The 25,809-nt window shown below is 43.1% G+C and overlaps 1 protein-coding gene across 1 annotated transcript in view; it reads left to right on the top strand.

Annotated features, from left to right (window-relative positions):
- ube2j1 (ubiquitin-conjugating enzyme E2, J1) overlaps positions 1-25,809 on the top strand; it is a 100,001-nt gene that overhangs the window by 51,767 nt on the left and 22,425 nt on the right. The window contains exons 3-7 of the mRNA XM_034161713.1: positions 883-1,014; positions 1,501-1,585; positions 3,183-3,288; positions 16,283-16,412; positions 17,440-17,559. Coding sequence (XP_034017604.1) covers positions 883-1,014; positions 1,501-1,585; positions 3,183-3,288; positions 16,283-16,412; positions 17,440-17,559 — 573 coding nt within the window. The remainder of the gene's footprint in view (positions 1-882; positions 1,015-1,500; positions 1,586-3,182; positions 3,289-16,282; positions 16,413-17,439; positions 17,560-25,809) is intronic.

A 25,809-nucleotide genomic window follows, 5' to 3' on the forward strand; every position in this document is an offset into this window, starting at 1 on the left:
TGAAAACGATCAGAAAACTTTGATGCAGTAAGGGAGTTAATGTGATGGGAACAGCGGTCTGGGGCTCGGGCAGTATGCTGCGGGTTGTCACATAATTGAATATTTGATGTATAAGAGAAGATGCTTTTACTAACAGGCCTGTAATGAGGAGGCTTTTTACAAGCTGTTGAAATCGTAATTCTTATTTAATTAGTGTTTGGACCTTGGACAAGTTCAGACACGGCTAACCTTGACCTATTTAAGAGTTCAAAAAGTCACATTCTGTTTCATTGTGTTCCTTTTTTTGAGGGGATGGGTGACAGCCAGTCAGAGTAAAGTGGCACCATGACATCAGTGGCTGGTCTAGCTAGCTGCAATCTCTGTTTTGTTTGTGTGTAAATATAACCTCTAAGTCATATATTATGTAAAAGCTAACAAGAAATAAACACTTCTAAAACTGAAAATGCTGTTTTTGTAACCTGATAACACCTCTGGAATCATTTACAGACATCTCATGGATGTCAGCGTGCACACTAACTTCCACTAACTCAAAATTCACTTCCGCTCTTGTCAAAAGCTTGTGTATGTGCACACGCATGCCCTCCTGCAGAATCCATTAAAATGTAAATAAAATAGAATGATTGATTGAATGAAGGGTTTTATTGAACATGTACAAATTGTATGTAAGACAATAGGGTCTTAATAATTAATGTAAATAACAATAAGTGTGTGTGTAATACTCTGTAATACTACCTGGGATACCAATTAATCAGCTGCAGGGCCATGCTCATATGGCCAAGGGTATTTTAGCATTGCATTATTTGTTTTTTAAGTTACAGGCTCCACGTAAGATGACACGGTCTGTTCTCTCCTGGTGAACGTAGTCCTTCTCTGTCCCTGCAGGATAATCTCTTTGAGTGGCACTTCTCAGTGCGCGGGCCCCCAGACTCAGATTTCGACAGCGGGGTGTACCACGGCAGGATCGTTCTTCCCCCAGAGTACCCCATGAAGCCCCCCAGCATCATCCTGCTCACAGTAAGTCGCCGTCTGTGAGCAAATGACAGTATTTCCCAGCTGAAGCTGAGTGGGAAGATGTCAAAGCAGACAATGAAAGAGTTGCTAACGGACAGCACGTCATTTAACCCTCAGCCTCACCGGGTTGCGTCAGGCACAGTGACAGTTGTCAGAACAAAGCCGGCGCTCTCCTCACTCAGTCCGTGTGCAGTCTGTGTCTTACTATATTCAGACAGGTGCACTGATAAAAGCCTGATTATTCTCAGTTTCTCTGACAGACGCTGCTCTTTTTATTTATTTATTTTTAATTTCTGTTCCACTTCCTGGGTGCCAGTTTACATTCGTCTTTGAAGACTCTCATTTCTAGCAACCAGCATTTCTTTCCTCCTACTGAATTTTTTCAAATATCTTTGTCAGCTTGCTTTTCACCATCTTTTGAAAATGTTGGAAAAATATCAAGCTCCACCCACTTACTCTCCTTTACCATTTCTCCTTGTTTTTGTGTAGCCGAACGGCAGATTTGAAGTTGGGAAGAAGATTTGTCTGAGCATCTCTGGCCACCATCCAGAGACCTGGCAGCCCTCCTGGAGCAGTAAGTGTCTCCTGACCTCCTTTGTGTCAGTGGGGTTTGCAGAGTTTGGAACGCTGTGAATGATGATTACATCAGGGTTTTGAGGAGTACTGATGTCAGCCTGCTGGTGCTGTGGCCTCGTGCAGCAGAATACTCTATAGGCTGACCTCTGTCACTTTTAATGCCGGCCACATGCTGCATGATGCTACATTATCACTGATAAACAGAAGAACTGCAAACACGTGGGGCTTACACTCCACCCTTTGCAGGAAAGGAGGAGGGGCCAGAAGCAGCACAACAGGTTGTGGTCCAGGGCGTCCTGGAAGATCCCATGTGTGAACTGGCACAGGAAGATACAGGAACATATACATACATATATATATATATGCATGCATGCCCACTCAAGTTGGTTACAATGATGAACTGCAGTCAGGTCAAAACCCCAATGAGGACAGTGAACGTGCAGATGAGCTTCCCTGAAACAATTTCTGACAGTTTGTGCAGAAACTCTTTGGTTCTGCAAACTGACTGTTGCAGCAGCTGTCCGCGTCTCAGACCATCTTGGAGGTGAACATGCTGAATGTGGAGGTCCTGGGCTGGTGTGGTGACACGTGGTCTGCAGTGGTGAAGCTGGTTGGATGTACTGCCAAATTCTATGAAATACCTTTGGAGAAGATTTATGGCAGAGAAATGAACATTCAGTTCACAGGCACCAGCTCTGGTGGATATTCCTGCAGTCAGCATGCCGACTGCACACCACCTCAAAACTTGTGACATCTGTGTCATTGTGCTGTGTGATAAAACTGAACATTTCAGAGTGGCCTTTAATTGTGGCCAGCCTAAGGCACACCTGTGCAGTAATCGTGCTGTCTATTCAGCATCTTGATATGTCACACCTGGTAGGTGGGATGGATTATCTCGGCAAAGGAGAAGTGCTCACTAACACAGATGTACACAGATTAGTGAACAATATTAGAGAGAAATAGCTTGTTTGTGTACATAGAAAATGTTTTAGATCTTTGAGTTCACCTCATGAAAAATGCGAGCAAAAACAAAATTGTTGTTTATATTTTTGTTCAGTGTTAATATATATGTTTGTGTGTGTGTATGTGTGTGTGTGTGTGTGTGTGTGAACTCTGAGCGTCCTTCTTGCGGTTGCTGACTGTTTTCTTCAAGTTGAGTTCTTTTATGGAGGTGATATTCAGATTATTATGTTATTGTTAGAAATTGTCCACTTGTTCCATTGTTGATCAGCCTGCTGATGTTCAGCATGACTTATGAAACATCAGGGGTAAAGATGCTCTACGTTTCTCTCAGGTAGTGTCATAAACCAGCTAAACTGTCTGAATGTTTGATTTGGTTGGGTAACCGGTTAAAGTCAGGGATTAGTGCTCTGGAATGGGTAACACCGTGTTGTGAATCTGGTCTCATGCTGCCAGCTGCAGAACGTGTGGTGGATGTCCTCACAGATGCCAGGGTAAATCCAGGCTTATGTTGGGGAAACGGCACGTCCCTGCCTCTTACATAACACCGGTCCTGACCCTGATGTCGTGTGCAGTCTGTTATTTATCCTTGACTCTGTTCAACTTTTCCCGTCTCTGATCTCCTTCTTTTTCAGTTCGCACGGCCCTAATAGCGATTATCGGATTCATGCCAACCAAAGGAGAGGGGGCCATAGGATCTCTTGATTATACCTCGGAGGAGAGGAAGACCCTTGCCAAAAAGTAAGATTTGGTAGATTAAATCCTTTCCAGTGTTTGCTGTCTGCAGAGGCTGTGCTGTGTTTGTGGAATGATAATGAGTGTGGAAGCTGTGGGGAGTGATCATTTCTGCCGCTTCACATACGCTGCTTTAGTTTGCATAAAAATTGCAAACTTCATGCAGAGACGTATTGTAATCAGCACCTTGGCCTCAGCGGATGCGTTTTTAATAAGTGTTCAGTCACAAAGGGAGAAGACTTGCCTGAGCCTGACAAACTCATTTTCACTGAAGTAACCAGGAGGAGCACAAGTGAACACGATGTGGACACGTCACACTCTGAGGACAAAACAAAGCTTTAGAAGGAGAAACTCCAGCAATGACCTCCATCTGTTCCATCAACAGAGAAGAAGTCCTCTGTAGGCCCTGAGGCCTGGTGGTGCCAGGGCTCCTCCCCAGACTCCTTCAAATGAAGCGGATGAGGGTCCATGAGATTCTGTCAGTAGATGACTGGTTACTGGTCTTGTCATCATCAAAATGCCTCAGCCTGCTGTTTTCAGTTTTCATGATGGACAAGTTTAGTCCCACGTTGTGATGTCACATTTTCACGTATGCAAAGCCTCCAGAATAACTGTATTTTATATGAAAAGTGTCTGTTGTGTCACTGAAGTGCTTGTTTCACCTGCTGGAGTCTCAGGCCTGCTGGGTGGTTGGTGCAGCCGACTGGTCTTTTTGAAATGACAAAACCAAAACTCATTTTGATGTTTAGAAACAAAACATAAGAAACCGCTTATTTTACATTTTTGGATTTGATGAGGATTTTTAAACCATAAAAAAAAGTAATCTGATTTGTATTAATATTTATAAATGCAAAATAGGAATTAAATACATGTGTAAATGTTTTTTTTTTTTTCTCATGATGTATTTATTGTGAACAGCTGTGATGCAAAGTTCTTTCCGCTGCCCCTCACAGCACAGAATTATTTAAAACTAATGTAATATTAATGTGTGCATCTCAGGAAATTAGAATATAGTGACAAAATTCAATCTTGTTGGCAGTTATTTCAGAATATGAAAGTTTTATATGTTGTACACTCACTACATAGAAAGTAAAATGTTTCAAGCTTCTTTTTTTTTATTTGATCATTTCCAGCCTGCCCTGTGACAGACTGAGATGAACTCCAACCTGTGACCCTTTACTGATGTAATCTGGTATACAAAATGAATGCATAATTACAGCCTACAGTGCCACAAAAATAGAAAATGTGTATCTCAAATATTACAGTATTTCATAAGATTTTGATTTTTTTTTTGTTGTTGTTTTTAAGGATACAGAAATGTTGATATTCATGTTAGTTTACTCAGTACATGGTTGTGGCTCCTTTTGATTGAATTCCTGCACCGATGTGGTACAGCGTGGAGGCCATCAGCCTGTGGACCTGCTGAGACGTTCTGGAAGCCCAGGTTGCTTTGATAGCAGTCTTCAGTTTGTCTGTATTGTTGGTCTGGTGTCTCATCTTCCTCTTGACAGTAACCCATAGAATGTCATCAGGAGAGTCTTGACACAACAAATATGATGTTTATAGCCCATTCCTGCACACATCTGTGCGCTCTTGGAGCACTGACCTCAGCCTCACTCCACTCCTTGTGAAGCTCCCCTAAATTCTTGAGTGGTCTTTGCTTGACAATCTTCTCAAGGCTGTGGTCATCCCTGTTGCTTGTGCATCTTTTCTGACCATGCTTTTCCTTTTCTCTCAACTTTCCATGAATATGCCTTGACCCAGCACTCTGTGAACAGCCAGCCCATTCAGCAATGACCTTCTGTCTCTTATTTTCCTTGCAGAAGGCATCATGTCTTCTGAAGAACTGTCAAATCGGCCATCTTCCCTGATTGGGTGTGTGCACTGAGCAAGACTGAAGGATTTATGGTGTTTATACTGCATAAATAGTGAGTTACTGAAACTTGAATTATTTATTTATTTATTTATTTTTTAAGATACACATTTTCTATTTTTTAAGAGCTGAAAGCTGTGATTATTAATCTTTTAATGCTCAAAACATTTTATTTAATGTGTAATGAGCATAGAATATATAAAATTATTACTCTGAAGTACTTATCTGGCAAATATTGAACTTTAATGTTTTTGTTTTATTTTTTACCTGCCTGGTTTCTGAACATCCACAGTCTTTGGACTGACCGTTCTTGATGTGCTTGGTTTGAAAATTAAGACAAACTGCTGAACTGAAGCAGATCTCTGCTGAATGTTTCCTCACCTCACCTAATTTTCACCATGCTGGCTCATAACTTGAATTTCCAACTTTGGATCATTTGTTCTGAGGATTCAACGTCCATCATCTTTTCCCTTGTTGCATCACCTCGCCTTGTTAGCGTTAGCAGTGCTACAGTGCTGGACATCTTAGTGCTGAGGGCGGTAGAGCTACACTGTGGTTAATAATAATATAATTCACTCTCTGTAATAATTACAGAGCATCTCGGGCTGTAGTTTTACTCTTACTTTTTGCATGTTATTTAAATGTCTCCACACCAACCCATTTAAATATTCTCGTCCCGCCCCTGGAAACCTGCATTCACATTGACTTTATTTCTGGAGGCAGGTGGATGAAATGTCTTTAAACATATTTGTGGGCAGTTTTATAAGAAACATTTAGTTAAGAGCTTGACTAAAACAGGAGATTAGTTAATGGCTTTAAGTCACTCAGAAAGGACAGAAATTAATCTGATCTCACAGCACTTAGTTTCATCAGTATTGACTGAGTGAATCTGAACCCCAGTCAGTGGTTTGCATTTCAGAACTTTATTGAATAATTGCAGAAAATGTTTGAAATATTTAAAAACACAGTGATTCACACGGGAACATAGTTGACCTTCTGAATTTTCAAACCAAGCACATCAAGAATTGTCTTAATGATGCTGTATATTTATTAACTCTAAGGTTTAGATTTATCGTTAACATTTCTTTTGTCATTTTAAAGCCAGACTTTCTACTGAAAGAACTTTGTAACATCAGTTTATGGGGGCAAAAAAATCCCACATGGGTATTAATTCCTGTTTTGCTTTTAGAAACATACATACATCTTCAACCGCTTATCCGGACTTGGGTCGCGGGGCAGCAGCTCCAGCAGGGGACCCCAGACTTCCCTTTCCCAGGCCACAAAAACCCACCTCTGACTGGGGGATCCCAAAGCGTTCCCAGGCCAGTGTGGAGATATCATCTCTCCACCTAGTCCTGGGTCTTCCCCGGGGTCTCCTCCCAGATGGATGTGCCTGGAACACCTCCCTGGGAAGGCGCCCAGGGGGCATCCTTACCAGATGCCTGAACCACCTCAGCTGGCTCCTTTCAATGCGAAGGAGAGGCGGCTCTACTCTGAGCTTCCCACAGATGACCAAGCTTCTCACTCAATCCCCCACACCCAGAGCCTTCACCATTCTGGACTGATCTCATCAACCCCGGGGCCTTGCCACTGCAGAGTTATTTGACTACCTCTGACTTCCACCAGAGAAGTTGATGATGATCCCCCATCAGCTTCCAGCTCTGCCTCTACTATTAATGGCACTCAGGTCTGTTGCAGGAGTTCCTCAAAGTGTTCCTTCTAGCGCCTGATACATCCTGAGTTGAGGTCAACAGAGTCCCATCCTTATTGTCGACAGCTTGGATGGTTCCCTGTTTTCCCCCCTGAGGTGCCTCACAGTCCACCAGAAGCACCTTGGTGCGGACTGAAAGTCCTTCTCCATAGTTGCTCCGAACTCCTTCCACACCCGCTGATTTACCTCCCCCGCAACAGAGGCTGCCACCCTTCGGGCCTGTTGATTCCTTGCAACTGTCTCCAGAGTCCTCAGAGATAACATATCCCAGAAGGACTCCTTTCCGTTGGATGGCTTCCCTGACCACCAGTGCCCACCACGCTGTTCAGGTGTTGTGGCGCCAAAGACCTTCAGGTCACAGCTCCCCGCTGCAGCTTCATCAATACAAGCTTTGAACATTGCCCATTCTGGTTCAATGCCCCCAACCTCCACAGAAAACCTCCTCCATAAAAGTTCCTCAGAGGTGTGAGTTGAGGATCTTTTGGGCAGTGGGCTCCTCCAGATGTTCCCAGTTCACCTGCAGTAGCTGTTTGAGCTTACCAGGTCTGTCAAAGTCCTCCCCCACTCTCTGATCCAACTCACCACCAGATGGTGATCTGCTCAGACAGCTCTGCTCCTCTCTTCACCCAGTTGTCGAGAATATGTGGCCTTAGATCAGATGATACGATCACAAAATCGACCTTCAGCCAAGGGTACTTTGGTACCATGTACACTTATGAGCATCCTTATGTTCAAACATAGTGTTTGTTATGGACAATCCATGACTCGCACAGAAGTGCAATAACAAACAACCATTCGAGTTTAGATCAGGGAGGCCATTCTTCCCAAGCACGCCTCTCAGGTGTGCGTTGAAGTCCCGCAGCAGAACAAAGGAGTCCCTCACTGGACCCCGTGCAGGACTCCAGTCAGCGACTCCAGGAAGGCTGAATACTCCAAACTGTTGTTCGGTGCATGCGCAGAAACAGTCAGTGCCTCTCCCCACAGCCACCCAAAGGCGCATGTCGGGGTAAACTCCAACGTAGCAGCGCTCAGCTGGGGACTCTTCGGTGTCTCCACACCCTCCCAGCGCTCCGTACCCTGGGCAACTCTAGAGAAGAATAAGGTCCAACCCCTATCAAGGAGAGTGCTTCCAGAGCCGAGGCTGTGCGTGGAGGTGAGGCTCACCAGATCTAACTGGTACTGTGCCACCTCCCGCACTAGCTCTCCTTCCCCCACAATGAGGTGATGTTCCACACAATCAGAGTTAGCCCCTGCCACCTGAGTCTGGTCCGCCGAGGCCCTCAGCTTTCACTGCCACCCATGGGTTAGTGAACCCGACCTCAGCAGTTCCTCCTGCGGGTGGTGAGCCCACAGGGTGGAGATGGGAAGTCCATGTTGCCTTTTTGGGCTGTGTTCGACTGGGCTCTGTGACAAGCCCGGCCACCAGGCGCTCTCTGACAGGCCCTACATCCAGGCCTGGCTTCAGAAGGGGGCCCTGGGCTTCCTCCAGACCGAGTCACATTTCCTCTACCTCATTTTTTTCATGGAGTCTTTGTGAACCATTCTTAGTCTGGCCCCTCACCTGAGACCAGTCTGCCACAGGAGACCTTACCAGGAGCACGAAGGCTCCAGACAACACAGCTCTCAGGTTCATAGGGGCACACAGACCTCTCCACCACGAGAAGGTGATGGTTCCCGGAGAGGGCATTTAGAAACACATTGATGAAAATCACATAACAGATTAATTTTTTTTTGTTTTGTTTTTTTTTGTTTTGTTTTTTGTGATTATTTTCTATTATCAAAACTAAAAAGGGAAATTAGCTCCTTTTCTCTTCTTGGTTTCCTCATTTCAAAACAAAAATCTATTGGCCACAAAGTGCACAGACCCCATCTTCTCATGTTTTTGTTTGTTTGTTTGTTTTGGTTTACTGACATTCAGCTGAATGTCAGTAAACCAAAACATAGCCAAAGTAATGTTTGGAAGAATAAAAATTTACAGTGCGACAGAATAATTTTACTTATTTATTTACAGTTGTCATGTATTTTAAATTGAGTTATGATTCAAATAAATCTGGTTATATTTTGAATGTGCCACATCTCCGACACGTTTCATCCTGCTGCAAACGAACAGAAGGACATATTTGTTTGTCTCCAGAGACTCATCCAGCAGCACTGCTCTGAACTGAACACATTTAAATCTTTTTTGGGACTCAGTTTTATGTGGAGTAGGCATTTTATTACCGCTGCAGGCTGTGCACTTGTTTTCTAATCACAACGCTGTTCCATTTCTCAGAGTCAGAATGCACAGGAAGCAGTATCTGTTTTTCTGCTGTGAGTCACAGCAGGCAGCACAGCGTTACAACCCAACAAATAAATTACGTGAAACAGGACAAAGTGCAGCAAATTGTCTAGTTATCAGCAGCATTTACTTACTTTAAAATCTACTCTGAAGGACCGTGTTCTGTGAACAGGCGGGGCCGGGGCTCGGCATGGGGGGTTGAGCAGTGCCTGGCGGCGAGAGGCGGGGCCAGGGCCTGGTAACTGAAGGATTAGTTGGTTGAATCCCCAAGATTGAAGTGATGGACCTTGGGACACATTGGTAGCTTAGTGGTTAGCAGCCTCACAGCAAGAAGGTCATGGGTTTGATTCCCACCTGTGGCCTTTCTGTTGGTAGTTGCATGTTCTCCCTGTGTTTGTGTGGGTTTCCTCCAGGTGCTCTGGTTTCCGCCCACATTTAAAGACATGCAGGTCAGGTGGACTAGAAACTTTATAGTTGTCCAGGTCTCCAATACAAAAGAGATCTCAATCTCAGTGGGACTAACCTGCTTGAATAAAGGTTCAGTTAAATTGCTCCTTTGATCCCACACAAAAATATGATAAAGCTGCAGAGAAAGAGAAAATTTTTGTTTTTTACATTGTTCATTTAGTTTTCTGTCAGTTTTGGGATCTTGGTACTGATCTTGTAGCTTCCTGCCACAAAAAACTGATCTGGAGTTTGATTTGGAGTTACTTTAAATACTTAAACCCAACAATGAACACAAAATCTTGCTTGATTTTTCTCACTATATTTACTGAAATCTGTTCTCTCACCTTTTACAAGCTACAGTTTTTGAGCATCACCACTTTAATAAAATGTTTGTGTGTGGTCAGCCAATCACAGAGCTGTGTTTGAATGCGTTACGGAAGTCGTTATTTGTCAGAAAAACTGTCATTAATCGTAGCTCTTCCCCCATTTCATCTACTGTCAGGTTATTAAAAGCTAATTTCTGTTGCCTCCAGAGGAAAACAAGATCTGATGTTTGTGTTGGCTGCAGGAGCTCTGCAGGGGTTCTGTCTTTCTGCAGATTCTTTCTGTTCTTCTCACCACTGGAACATCAGTGTGTCCGCTGCAGACAAAGATGATTTGCATGTCGGTTTGTGTTTTTGTGCACTGAGCAGCTGTGTGCATCCTCTCCAGGATGAGACCTGCTGTCAGCAGTGTGAAGCCTCAGTCGAGATCTGTCACCTGAGGGTGTGATGTAGGCAGTGAAGGTAAAAAATAAATAAATAAAAACCATCAAAAAGCACAAATATTCATGAAAAAACTACGTTTCACAGCAGTTTTGTGAGGCACAGGTGCATCATGTTTGAAGTTCAACCTTCAGTTTGTCTTCAGGGTGGGGACATGATGATCGTGGAGGTCTGAAGGTTGCCCCGTTCTGTCATGAAGGTCCAAAATCAGGCAGGCGCTGCGGACGGTAAAACCCACCCCTGAGCAGCTTAAGCCACTAGTCTGACATGTTTAACTAGTCAGTGTTTGTCTCTTGTTTCAGTTGAAGTATCTGCTCTGAGCACTGTGCACCACGCTGCACTGTACCATCATATTAACACCAACTCACCCACACTGTGTTAATCATAGAGTCATAGAGTAAACTCAGCACCGCAGAATGAGAAACCACGACCTGTAAATCCAGGCTGACCTTTGACTAACAACCCTCATCCCTTAGTTATGCTGCTATAGACTTAGGACTGCTGGGGGGTTCCCATGATGCACTGAGTGTTTCTTTCTCTTTTTGCTCTGTATGCACCACTCTACATTTAATCATTAGTGATTGATCTCTGCTCCCCTCCACAGCATGTCTTTTTCCTGGTTCTCTCCCTCAGCCCCAACCAGTCCCAGCAGAGGACTGCCCCTCCCTGAGCCTGGTTCTGCTGGAGGTTTCTTCCTGTTAAAAGGGAGTTTTTCCTTCCCACTGTCGCCAAGTGCTTGCTCACAGGGGGTCGTTTTGACCGTTGGGGTTTTTACGTAATTATTGTATGGCCTTGCCTTACAATATAAAGCGCCTTGGGGCAACTGTTTGTTGTGATTTGGCGCTATATAAATAAAACTGATTGATTGATTGATTGGAGTCTGATTATTTTGACATTCTCTGCAGTTCCTCTTGGCACCCGTCAGGACGGAGACAGTTGGTCAACAGATATTTTGAACGTCTTTTTGGTAGTGATTCAGTTGTATGCTGAGACGTGGGAGGAAAGTCACCATGTTGTCGTTAAACTAAATCTACGCTTGCTTTAGTCATGTTGGTCCAGAGAGGTTGGCCAGTACCACCCAGACTGGCAGAACCTTTGATATCTCATTTTGGGCACAGATGTATAAGGACTTGAAAAAGGTATGACAGCATTCCACAGTGCCAGGTGTAGCCAGGTAGGGTCAATGAAAGGTTACACAGGGGTCAACATTTTAAAAATGCTCCAATTATTTGTCTGATCCTAAAGATTCCAGAAAGGTAGTTTGGACGATCTGTGATTGAATGTTATGGAGTAAAAACAGCAAAAATGGTGGCAAAGGTTTATACAGGGCTCAAAACTTAAAAGTGGCTCCAATTTTGGTAAAAAGTGATGCAAATGATTGGTTGAATTCATGGTATTAATAAATGGAATAGATGTGACGGTGTTGTAAAGGTCAGACACAGTGGACATGTGACAGGTGTTTCCGTGACGCGATAACAGGTGGTGCAAACTGTTCTTCATAAAACTCTGTTAGTCTAACCAGCAGGTTTCCCAGTCTCTGCTGGTTAAAACTAAACCCTCATCATGAGTTTCTTGCTCATATGATATTTGGAACACTGAGGCCAAATAGTTGATTTTTGACAGAGAATCTTGTTCGTCACAGCCTGAAAGTCTCATTGCTGCCTTTTTTCAAAGTGGGCTTTCATGTCTTTTACTGAGGAGAAGCTTCTTTAGGACTTTCTGCCAAACAGTCCAGATCAGTGGATTACTGCAGCGATAGATGTATTTTTGAGAGTCTCTCTTCTCCACACAGCGTCTTTGAAACTCAGCCAGAGGGGCTGTCAGGTTTTTGGTCAGCCGCCTGACTGAAGCCTTTCTGTCTGATTCCTCAGGTTGTTTTTTTATTCTCCCTCTGGTTCAGATCTGCTCCCTGACACAATCCATCCTCAGAGCTCTTTGACGTCAGTTCAGTTTTCCTCTTAAAGTTGGTCAACAGTGCAAAGTGTGTGTCTGTACATAATCACACACTGATTTTCAGAACAAGAGCACACAAACGAAATGTTTTTCAGTCTGACTGCTGTCTCTTTTTGTTGGCTGCAATCAAAAGTGAAACAGAGAAATAACTGAAAACCATCTTCATACACTGTTTATATGTGCTACACTTCTACAGCACCTCTCCAGCTCATATAGACGCCACAAGCACTTCACAGTGATCTCTCACACACACACACACACACACACCTTGTCGAGCGTCCACCTTCCACTGGCTGATGGTGTCTGCAGTTCTCAGTGCTGCCTGTTTCTTTGTGCTTCTGCACAACACTTTGAAGATTAAATTCCTGCCCGTGAGAGTCGTTGATGAGACGGTGAGACTGCCGTGCTGTGATCAGTGCTGCCCAGGTGCTTTGGGTTTCTGTTTTTTAATACATGTTAAACCGTGTCTCTTGTTAATAGCACGGCCTCATATTCCTCCTCCGCAGTCGTTTTTGTTTCAGCCTGTCTGATCTGATGTTGGTCGTCTGATGTTGCACCTCGGAAGCCTTAATTCTGGGTGGCATCGATCCAATAAGGTGCTGGAAACATTCCTCAGAGATTTGGTCCATGTTGATATGATGACATCACACAGTTCCAAAATCTCGGTCCTGAAGTCTCTGTTATAAGTGAGGGTGGATCCCTACCTTCACATTCTGACCACCTGAAGGTGTCGTTACAAATCCAGACTCCTCACACCAGTGTTTGGTGAGTCCAGCTGACAGGAAGTCACACCTGCTCTGGTGTTCCGTTCTTCAAGGTTTCACATGTGGCTTGATGAAAATTCAGTAAGGTATATCTTATATATTATATTCCAATTCTAAGGTGGAACTATGCCAGTATACAAAGATATATCTAAAAAGGAAGAGTAAAATAGGAGAGTAGAAAAGAGTAGAGTAGAGCCACTTAGGTGCCTGGTCTTGAGAACCAGGGATGGTAAGTTAAAAAGCATTTTTATCCCATGGGAAGTCTCCCTACCCACCCAAGCAGCTCAAGAAAAAGGTCTATATAATATAAGTAATAAGACATAAGAGGATAAGACATCACAGATGATTGTTATCAAACACAAAGGAACCAACTATTTTGTAAGCTACAATGAACGTTGCTAAGGCCGGCTAGATAAGCTAATGTTAGCTGTTAGGTATAACTAATTGTACCCCACTCCTCCAATATTTACTTAAACATAATAATATTAAAAAGGGAGGAACAAGAAAAAGTAAAGCGTGTAGAAATGTATATGGAGACATAAGTACATATAGTTGCAGAAAAGAGAAAAACGGCCGTTTTAATCACCAAACCTGCAGCTGCCAGCATTACACATCTTGTCGTTTCTTTTTCTTCTGCTTATATTTCTAACACAGTATTCAGTAGCTTCGCTCTCGTGTGGGAACACATGTAATTACAGCTGATCATCCAGTAACCACTTAAAGCGTTAAACATTAAACTGGCATATATATGTATATATTATACAAATAATGGATGGTAAGGAGTCCAACATAGAGAAATATTGGATGAAGAAAAGTTATATTGGACGAGGCCTCGTCCAATATAACTTTTCTTCATCCACGCCTCGTCCAATATAACTTTTCTTCATCCAATATTTCTCTATGTGGGACGACTTGCCATCCATCAATTGTTATGTCCCCCCCCCCTCCCAAATTAAGCAAACAACAAAGAGTCAAGTAAATTAGATCAATTAATTTTGTTGTGAACAGCATATGAGGGCTTCTAAAACGTCAGTAGCGTGTTTGTCTACCGTCTTAGTGTTTTTGGCATCCTTGGAGTTCAATGTTTCCACCAGTTCCTCCTCTGTGAATTCAGCCAAACCTCGCTGGCAGACGATTTTCTGCTGTTGTTGACATGTTTGTTGCCATTTTTTTCAACCAGCGTCTGTCGGCCAGTTCCTGACCTTCGTATGCCACGCTCTGATTGCTAGCTGTTGGCAGTAAGCTCTAACACTATTGGTCAGTGGGAACCGATCCAATATAACTTTTGGTCCTAGCCTTTTTTATTCTTTTGGATCCAACATAACTCTCTGGTGCCAAGCATGCCAATATTCAGGTAAATGATGGACAGAAAGGCTAACTCTGTGATGGCTATTGCAATCTGAGTGGAGAACATATATATATAATATATACTGCAGGTTGGTTTGTAATGAGTACCTGGTCTCCTTTGTGTCAGCTGGAACCACTCTGGTTCTTCTCTGGCCTCTGCCATCGATACAGTGTTTTCACTAAGAGATCCACCAGTCAGTGCCATGTTTCTTCTTTTTTCTGACATTTCTTTGTCCCACAAGACAAAAAAATGATAAATGCACTGCATTTACAAAGCGCTCTTTTCCATCTGCATCAGGCGCTCAAAGTGCTTGTACAATAATGCCTCACATTCAGCCCAATGTCAGGCTGCTGCCATACAAGGTGCTCACTACACACCAGGAGCAATAGGGGATTAAAGACCTTGCCCAAGTGCCCGTAGTGATTTTCTGGTCAGGCTGGGATTTGAACCAAGGCTCTTCTGGTCTCAAGCCCAACGTTTAACCACTAAACCATCACCTCCTGAGAAAGACTTTGTGACAAAATATTTGTTGAAAATTTTTTCGAGAAGTCCTGTGATAGGCCGGTGGCCTGTCCGGGTGAACCCCGCCTCTCACCCAGTGACCGCTGGGACAGGCTCCAGGACCACGTGACCCTTAACTGGAACGAGAGTGTACAGAATGATGAATGAATTTTTTTTTTCCCAAGACAAAACATCTCCACACATTTGATTTGCTTTCACATCTTCATGTATCTTTATTCAGCAGCGGTTTCTTATTTTAAGTCTTCCTGCCTGCTGGTCTTTTACATGTGTTTTAAATGTAACTGCAGTCTGAGTTATTGTCCAGTGGGGACACTCGCAGGGTGACATTTCATTAAAAATGTAATTATACAGGCCGGCTGATAAACTGCTTTGCAGGATTATTTTCACTTGTCTTTGTATGAAAACCAAATCTGTCCCAGCAGATTAAAGTTATTATTGGTCATGTTTATAATTAAGCAGGGGGTCATGGTCATCATTGCTCAGGGAGAGGATTTGGGTTCAGAATTGGGTTCCAGGTGCCCATCCACATGAGCCATCTCAGGCCTGGACCCGAGCAGCGCTGTGATAGTTCCTCAGCCTTTGACTCAGAGAGCCACCCGAGCGATCGAATGTCAGATGTGTTTGGTGATATTTTTGCAGGACAACAAAAGTCCAAGACTTCTTGGTCCTGGTGCTTCCTGTTGTCCTGTCTGGTTGGCAGACTTGGACTCTGACCTGTGACCTAAGGTGAGGACTGGATGTCTTTGGTGCCAGGTCTGTGTGGAGAATCTTTGGGTCCTGCTGGAATAAACGGTTTCTTAGTGAGACTCGGATGAGGAAGATGACTGACGCTGTGAGGGAACATCAGACACCACATTTAGTCCATGTGGTGTGTTTCTCTGGATATGATCCAGGGCACAGGTTTCTCAATGTGCAGGACCCCAGAGACTGCAGCAGATAGATGGTTGGATTGGAGATGGACCAGTTTTCTGACTGGGTGGTTGCTGTCCAGGTTCTATAGTGTGATTGGTGCAGTAACTTGCAGGACCAGTCCATACTTCTGGACCTGACCTGAGCTAATTATCATGTAATTTGTTATATTTTCTTTTGTAAAACTCAACCTAGTTTTGTTTGTTTGTTTTGGGGTCTGGGGCACTTTGGTGGTTCTTCAGTTCAGTGAGTACTTTCCTGGATAATATCTTTTATAAATCAAGAAAAGCTGTTGGATTGACACTTTTTGTGTGTGTGTGGGTGTGTGTGTGTGTGTGTGTGTGTGTGTGTGGGTGTGTGGGTGTGTGTGTGTGGTGTGTGTGTGGTGTGTGTGTGTGTGTGTGTGTGTGTGTGTGTGTGTGTTCTGGCAGATCTCAAGACTTCTGCTGTGAGACGTGTGGATGCTCGATGCGCTCTGCCCTCCTGGATTTGTCCCCCAACAGTAACCCCAGCCCTGAGGACCACGAGGCTAAAGAACTGGCTCAGCAAATCAACTTCAAGGTATCGACTCCGCCGGCCTCCGTCGCTCTGCGGTGAGCTCACAGATCCAACCGAAAGAGCTGCTGACTGCAAAATGTGCAGCAACGGCATGAAAACATTTGTTTTTATAAATGTTTGTCAGGAAGCTCTAGACAATAAACTGCTTTATGTTCAGTGCTATGATCTATGAGTCATCGGTGGGTAGTTCAGGCTCCGCCTGCTAAAATACATACGGTGTGTACCGACTAAACTAATGAAACACAGTCACCAGGATCACAGCGATTTAAAGTCAGGCTCTGTAAAATACAGATAAGTGAGAATAATTACTTTAGGATCAGTAACACCAGAGTTTCTTTCACACCGTGTGTGAGTTTCAACATAAAATCCTTTGTGGGAAGACCTGGCATCTAAACAAACATTTGTAATGAGATTTCTTAATTTCAGCAGCCACGAGAGAGAGAGAAGAGTTTCATAAACACCAACATTTAAATAATACTTATATTTATTACACAGATGAACTAAATTTAAACCAGAGAAAAACATGTTTTTTGGTCCTGGGTCGGACCCGAGGTCCTCTGGTGCTGGTGTTCATCTCTGGATTCATCGCCCACAGGCTGGAGCCCGTCTCCACCTGGGTGGACTGGATGATGTAGATTCAGTGGTCAGGTGTTTGGTTTGGTCCAAAGTGTCTGGTCCAAGGACTCAGACAGGGGCTGTGAGTGGGATTCAAACCCAGGTCTCCATGTTTGCAGTCTACCTCCTTACCCCGCTGAGCTCCCGTCTCTGTGGTACGTGAACAGAACTGATTCCACGGGTGAGGGACTGTAACTGGTTTTCTGTGTCTGCACACAATATAAATGTCTGTTCATTCGATTGACTTGAAAACCAAACAGGATTTCTGGAACATGTTTAAGGAGGGTTTTTTAACCTTCTAAAAGAGATTTTGATGTAGTGAACCTGATTTTTGATAACGATGTTTGTTTCTTTTTTTGTTGTTGTCTGGCTCTCAGAGAAGATTCAGATCCTTCTCTTTGTTTTAATCCCGCAGGCTGAGTCCAGTTTGCCGAGGCAGGAGAGTGCAAATGGAGCTGAAAGGGAACCAAACACACTGGATCAGGATCAAACGCCTGCGCCTGTGGACCAGGAAGAAGCTAACAAACCCCAACAGGTAACACTTCTCATCTTTATTGTGATGAAAACTCGTTAAGCAGCTTCCCCCATCAATAAGTAAAGGTGCCGATCCTTTTCCACAACCTTTTACTTTGTTTCATTACACTGTGAGAAAACTCTTCAGTTTGGGAACTGTCCTAAAAACTGCTGCGTCTGATGTGCAGAAAGTACCAGAACAAATGGCAGTACTCTGAGTCAGGACTGTGTAAATATGAAAATCAAAATGTCTGACATTCATGAAGATAAATCAGAGTTTAGGAGGACAGTAAATCTTCTGCTTGTGCGTGAACAAACTATGTTCAAACTACAAACACAGACAAGAAAATGAATGAAATGCTGACTAATCAGACATGGCAACGAGGGGCGACTAACATCCTGTCGCTCTGGATGTTCAGGCTGAAGAGCGGAACCATGAAGACGTTTGATCCGAGCAGCGTTGATGGAGTGAGATCTTCAGCAGTCACACGCCAGTCACCGAGAAGAGCTGAATGTTTCCAGAGACTTGATGAAAATAGACACGAATCCTCAGAGTTGAGGAACAAAGAGTGTGTGTGTGTGTTTCTAAAGACAGCAGAACATTAGCACATTATTAATAACTCTGTCAACTGGGGCCCGTTCCAAACGCAGGATTACCAAATAAAACAGGTTTATTTCATTAGTCTGGTTTATGAAATAAACCTGTCTTATTTGGTAATCCTGTTTTATGGGACGAGCCCCTGGTTGGTTTTAGTCTGACTCGGTTTGTAATTCTGGCTTTGCAGAGTCCTTCGAGGACCCGGTGATGTTTGTGCACAGACACTCCTGACATCAAACGTGTGTCTGGATCACTGAGGATGAGAACATCTGCACAAACAAAACCATGTGAAAAGCACTGTCCTGTGTATGTCTGTCCTCAGGTGTGCGGACGCCATGGCAACCATCTCTCGCATACAAAAAAAAAAAAAAACAAAAACAACTACTTTTATTTGAGGTTCATAAGCTGCAGTGTTTCCCCCCAAAATTTATCGGTACTAAATGTTAGCAGTTAGCTGGAGCTTCCACTAAAAGGTTTTGCGGTTTATTGGTTTAGCGTTATAAAAGTTAACTTTCAGTTAGTGGATTGGCAGTTATCAAAGCTAACTTTTGGTTAGCTGTGCCCACCGCTGCATTTCAGTAGCCTAGCTTGCTCCTTGTTGCTTTTAACATTGGTGGTCTGCCACCCCCAGGAAAAGAAGAATGAGCAGCAGTGTTTAATGGTGCATGATAACAGTACAACTAAGTCTGCAAATAAAACTGTGCAATGTCCTGAGAACGTGAGTCAGACTGACTGCTGTTATTAATATAAGTTGTTGTAGTTCTGTGAAAAATGAATTCTGCTGAAGTTGGCTTCTGAGATGGCAGCTAAGGGGAAATGTAAGGGAAAATCCACCTACAGTGCTGAGACACTGATTCTCCATGTTTGTTTGTTTATGTATTTGTTTGGCAGATACAAGTATTTCAGTTTTGAAAGTTTGTCAGACATTATAAATGAATTGGACTGGATCCAGATCAAAATGACTGTACTTGTAAGCCCCTTCACTGCTCCCCTGATTCAGGGTTGCCACAGCAGGTTTGAGGTGGCTCTGCATGTTGATTTGGCACAAGTTTATGCCGGATGCCCTTCCTGAAGCAATAGGCAGGAACCTTCTGCACTGGAAGCAAGTGCACCTGACTGCATGGCCACTGCCACTGCCAAAAAAAAAAAGGGTAAATATGTGGACTTAAAATTCTCTTTTTTATTTATATATATATATATATATCTTTTTTCCATTCATTCCTTCATTATTTTAGTAAAAATAAGTAAATAAATTTAATTTCTAAAGCACATTTAAACAGAGCTTCACTGACCAAAGTGCTGTACAAAATGTAGCTAAAATTGTAAAACAGCTAAAAACATTAAATAGATCATAAACACAATAATATAATCAGGAAGAAACAACAAAAAAAAATATCACAGAATGGCACAAGAAATGAAAAGCTTAGGGGTGAAAAGGTCAGAGAATCAGAGCCTTGATTTAAAGGCAGAAGTTGAGGGGGCACATCTGACATCTGGAGGCAGCTGGATCCACAGTCATGGGGCGGCAACCGCAAATGCTCTGTCACCTCTCTGCTGGAGCCGTGACCGCGGCACACGGAAAAGACCTTTGCCTGAGGATCTGAGGGACCTGGGACTGAGTGGGGCTGGACAAGGTAAGAATATAGTCGGAGCTCAGCCCATGAAGAGCCTTAAAAACAATGAATAAACCTTAAACTGAATTCTAAAAGTAACAGGGAGCCAGTGTGAGGAGGCCAGGATGGGGGTGAGATGTTCCCGCTTCCTATCAGCTTTTTGGATGATCTGCAGACGTGTGCGTAGAGACTGAGGAAGGCCAAGGTAGAGAGAGTTGCAGTAATCCAGCCGTGATGTAATAAAGGCGTGAATTACTTTCTCTAGATCATTAAATAGAGAGATTTCAAACAAGGGATAATTTTTAACTGATAAAACTGAACTTTTCTGTCTGTCAATCCAGAGCTCCAAGTTGAGAATGACGCCCAAGTTTCTTGTATAAGGTTTGACATACCAGGTGAGTTGAGCTAATGTATCAGAAACAGAGCTTCTGGATTTGGGAGGACTAAAAATGATAACTTCTGCTTTATCACTGTTTAACTGGAGGAAATTACGTGCCATCCAGCCTTTAATGTCTTCAAGACAGTTGAGAAATGCATTTATATAGAACTTTCCATCTGCATCAGACGCTCAAAGGTCTTTACAATGCCTTACATTCACCCCAATGTCAGGGTGCTGCCATACAAGGCACTCACTACACACCAGGAGCAACTAGGGATTAAGGACCTTAGAGAAGGGACTGTATGGAGTCCCCAGATTTTAGGAGGAGGTACAACTGTGAGTCATCTGCATAAAAATGTAAGAGATGTTACACTTTCTGATGATGTCCTCCAATGGGAGCATATACAGGCAGAAGAGGAGTGGACCTGAGATGGACCCCTGAGGGACCCCATAGGAGACAGGGCAGAAAGATGATTAAAGCTGACCAGTGGACATGGAAAGATCCTACGCTTCAGATAAGAGCAGAGCCAGAGTAGTGCTGTCCTGTAATGCCAAGCCACTGTTCAAGGCAGTCGAGAAGAATCTTGTGATCCACAGTTTCAAACACGGTGCTAAGGTCCAATAAAATCGTGACAGCATTATCACCAGAATCTAAACTGAGTAGCAGGTCATTTGTTACTTTAAGCAGGGCTGTTTTCAGGACTGTGGAGGACGTTTAAATCCAGACTGAAAGGGGATCGAATATATTGTGAGTGGACAGGAAGGGACACAGCTGTGACAAATGCTTTTTCCAACACCTTGGAAATAAAGAGGAGCTTAAAATGGGACTGTAGTTATTTAGGCATTTAGCATCCAGGTGTGCTTTCAAACAAGGGTTGGACAACCGAACGCTTAAAACATACAGGGACGGTACCAGATGAAGACATGAATTTATAATTACTTGAATGCTGGGGCCTTTATGTTGTGTGTGGTGTGTGTGTATGTGTGTGTGTGTATGTGTGTGGGGGGGGGGGTCAACATCAAGACGAGATGATGTAGGATTCATATCAATCAATCAATCAATCAATTTTTTATATAGCGCCAAATCACAACAAACAGTTGCCCCAAGGCGCTTTATATTGTAAGGCAGGCCATACAATAATTATGTAAACCCCAACGGTCAAAACGACCCCTGTGAGCAAGCACTTGGCTACAGTGGGAAGGAAAAACTCCCTTTAACAGGAAGAAACCTCCAGCAGAACCAGGCTCAGGGAGGGGCAGTCTTCTGCTGGGACTGGTTGGGGCTGAGGAGAGAACCAGGAAAAGACATGCTGTGGAGGGGAGCAGAGATCAATCACTAATGATTAAATGCAGAGTGGTGCATACAGAGCAAAAAGAGGAAAGAAACAGTGCATCATGGGAACCAATCATATGCAAGTACCAGTCCTAAAGATCAGCGAGAGAAATAAGTCATAGTTGGTTAAAGGCAGCTGTAGCACCTGAGTGGACAGTAGAGTGACGGGTAGGCGGGGCTAACGGAGGACCTGATGGTCTCAGTTTTATTCGTAAAAACACTTCAACACTTCCTCACAGGTGTCGATGGAAACTTCAGGCACTGGAGAAACTGAAGAGTTGGTAAATGAGTTTATAGTACTAAACCAAAATTCTGGGTCTGTCAAAATGTTTGCTGATTAAATCAATCAATCAATCAATCAGTTTTTTTATATAGCGCCAAATCACAACAAACAGTTGCCCCAAGGCGCTTTATATTGTAAGGCAAGGCCATACAATAATTATGTAAAACCCCAACGGTCAAAACGACCCCCTGTGAGCAAGCACTTGGCTACAGTGGGAAGGAAAAACTCCCTTTTAACAGGAAGAAACCTCCAGCAGAACCAGGCTCAGGGAGGGGCAGTCTTCTGCTGGGACTGGTTGGGGCTGAGGGAGAGAACCAGGAAAAAGACATGCTGTGGAGGGGAGCAGAGCTCGATCACTAATGATTAAATGCAGAGTGGTGCATACAGAGCCAAACGAGAAAGAAACAAGTGCATCATGGGAACCCCCCAGCAGTCTACGTCTATAGCAGCATAACTAAGGGATGGTTCAGGGTCACCTGATCCAGCCCTAACTATAAGCTTTAGCAAAAAGGAAGTTTTAAGCCTAATCTTAAAAGTAAAGAGGGTGTCTGTCTCCCTGATCTGAATTGGGAGCTGGTTCCACAGGAGAGGAGCCTGAAGCTGAAGCTCTGCCTCCCATTCTACTCTTACAAACCCTAGGAACTACAAGTAAGCCTGCAGTCTGAGAGCGAAGCGCTCTATTGGGGTGATATGGTACTACAAGGTCCCTAAGATAAGATGGGGACCTGATTATCAAAACCTTATAAGTAAGAAGAAGAATTTTAAATTCTATTCTAGAATTAACAGGAAGCCAATGAAGAGAGGCCAATATGGGTGAGATATGCTCTCTCCTTTTAGTCCCCGTCAGTACTCTAGCTGCAGCATTTTGAATTAACTGAAGGCTTTTTAGGGAACTTTTAGGACAACCTGATAATAATGAATTACAATAGTCCAGCCTAGAGGAAATAAATGCATGAATTAGTTTTCAGCATCACTCTGAGACAAGACCTTTCTGATTTTAGAGATATTGCGTAAATGCAAAAAAGCAGTCGTACATATTTGTTTAATATGCGCTTTGAATGACATATCCTGATCAAAAATGACTCCAAGATTTCTCACAGTATTACTAGAGGTCAGGGTAATGCCATCCAGAGTAAGGATCTGGTTAGACACCATGTTTCTAAGATTTGTGGGGCCAAGTACAATAACTTCAGTTTTACCTGAGTTTAAAAGCAGGAAATTAGAGGTCATCCATGTCTTTATGTCTGTAAGACAATCCTGCAGTTTAGCTAATTGGTGTGTGTCCTCTGGCTTCATGGATAGATAAAGCTGGGTATCATCTGCGTAACAATGAAACATTAAGCAATACCGTCTAATAATACTGCCTAAGGAAGCATGTATAAATGAATGAAATTGGTCCTAGCACAGAACCTTGTGGAACTCCATAATTACTTTAGTCTGTGAAGAAGATTCCCCATTTACATGAACAAATTGTAATCTATTAGACAAATATGATTCAAACCACCGCAGCGCAGTGCCTTTAATACCATGGCATGCTCTAATCTCTGTAATAAAATTTTATGGTCAACAGTATCAAAAGCAGCACTGAGGTCTAACAGAACAAGCACAGAGATGAGTCCACTGTCCGAGGCCATAAGAAGATCATTTGTAACCTTCACTAATGCTGTTTCTGTACTATGATGAATTCTAAAACCTGACTGAAACTCTTCAAATAGACCATTCCTCTGCAGATGATCAGTTAGCTGTTTTACAACTACCCTTTCAAGAATTTTTGAGAGAAAAGGAAGGTTGGAGATTGGCCTATAATTAGCTAAGATAGCTGGGTCAAGTGATGGCTTTTAAGTAATGGTTTAATTACTGCCACCTTAAAAGCCTGTGGTACATAGCCAACTAACAAAGATAGATTGATCATATTTAAGATCGAAGCATTAATAATGGTAGGGCTTCCTTGAGCAGCTGGTAGGAATGGGGTCTAATAAACATGTTGATGGTTTGGATGAAGTAACTAATGAAAATAACTCAGACAGAACAATCGGAGAGAAAGAGTCTAACCAAATACCGGCATCACTGAAAGCAGCCAAAGATAACGATACGTCTTTGGGATGGTTATGAGTAATTTTTTCTCTAATAGTTAAAATTTTGTTAGCAAAGAAAGTCATGAAGTCATTACTAGTTAAAGTTAATGGAATACTCAGCTCAATAGAGCTCTGACTCTTTGTCAGCCTGGCTACAGTGCTGAAAAGAAACCTGGGGTTGTTCTTATTTTCTTCAATTAGTGATCAGTAGAAAGATGTCCTAGCTTTACGGAGGGCTTTTTTATAGAGCAACAGACTCTTTTTCCAGGCTAAGTGAAGATCCTCTAAATTAGTGAGACGCCATTTCCTCTCCAACTTACGGGTTATCTGCTTTAAACTATGAGTTGTGAGTTATACCACGGAGTCAGGCACGTCTGATTTAAAGCTCTCTTTTTCAGAGGAGCTACAGCATCCAAAGTTGTCTTCAATGAGGATGTAAAACTATTGACGAGATACTCTATCTCACTTACAGAGTTTAGGTAGCTACTCTGCACTGTGGTTGGTATATGGCATTAGAGAACATAAAGAAGGAATCATATCCTTAAACCTAGTTACAGCGCTTTCTGAAAGACTTCTAGTGTAATGAAACTTATTCCGCACTGCTGGGTAGTCCATCAGAGTAAATGTAAATGTTATTAAGAAATGATCAGACAGAAGGGAGTTTTCAGGGAATACTGTTAAGTCTTCTATTTCCATACCATAAGTCAGAACAAGATCTAAGATATGATTAAAGTGGTGGGTGGACTCATTTACTTTTTGAGCAAAGCCAATAGAGTCTAATAATAGATTAAATGCAGTGTTGAGGCTGTCATTCTCAGCATCTGTGTGTATGTTAAAATCGCCCACTATAATTATCTTATCTGAGCTAAGCACTAAGTCCGACAAAAGGTCTGAAAATTCACAGAGAAACTCACAGTAACGACCAGGTGGACGATAGATAATAACAAATAAAACTGGTTTTTGGGACTTCCAATTTGGTATGGACAAGACTAAGAGTCAAGCTTTCAAATGAATTAAAGCTCTGTCTGGGTTTTTGATTAATTAATAAGCTGGAATGGAAGATTGCTGCTAATCCTCCGCCCCGGCCCGTGCTACGAGCATTCTGACAGTTAGTGTGACTCGGGGGTGTTGACTCATTTAAACTAACATATTCATCCTGCTGTAACCAGGTTTCTGTAAGGAAGAATAAACAATATGTTGATCAATTATTATATCATTTACCAACAGGGACTTAGAAGAGAGAGACCTAATGTTTAATAGACCACATTTAACTGTTTTAGTCTGTGGTGCAGTTGAAGGTGCTATATTATTTTTTCTTTTTGAATTTTATGCTTAAATAGATTTTTGCTGGTTATTGGTAGTCTGGGAGCAGGCACCGTCTCTACGGGGATGGGGTAATGAGGGGATAGCAGGGGGAGAGAAGCTGCAGAGAGGTGTGTAAGACTACAACTCTGCTTCCTGGTCCCAACCCTGGATAGTCACGGTTTGGAGGATTTAAGAAAATTAGCCAGATTTCTAGAAATGAGAGCTGCTCCATCCAAAGTGGGATGGATGCCGTCTCTCCTAACAAGACCAGGTTTTCCCCAGAAGCTTTGCCAATTATCTATGAAGCCCACCTCATTTTTTGGACACCACTCAGACAGCCAGCAATTCAAGGAGAACATGCGGCTAAACATGTCACTCCCGGTCCGATTGGGGAGGGGCCCAGAGAAAACTACAGAGTCCTCACATTGTTTTTGCAAAGTTACACACCGATTTAATGTTAATTTTAGTGACCTCCGATTGGCGTAACCGGGTGTCATTACTGCCGACGTGAATTACAATCTTACCAAATTTACGCTTGGCCTTAGCCAGCAGTTTCAAATTTCCTTCAAAGTCGCCTGCTCTGGCCCCCGGAAGACAATTGACTATGGTTGCTGGTGTCGTTAACTTCACATTTCTCAAAACAGAGTCGCCAATAACCAGAGTTTGATCCTCGGCGGGTGTGTCGT

The sequence above is a fragment of the Thalassophryne amazonica genome, chromosome 21 (genome assembly GCF_902500255.1).
Source record: "Thalassophryne amazonica chromosome 21, fThaAma1.1, whole genome shotgun sequence".
In the NCBI taxonomy this organism is placed as follows: domain Eukaryota; kingdom Metazoa; phylum Chordata; class Actinopteri; order Batrachoidiformes; family Batrachoididae; genus Thalassophryne; species Thalassophryne amazonica.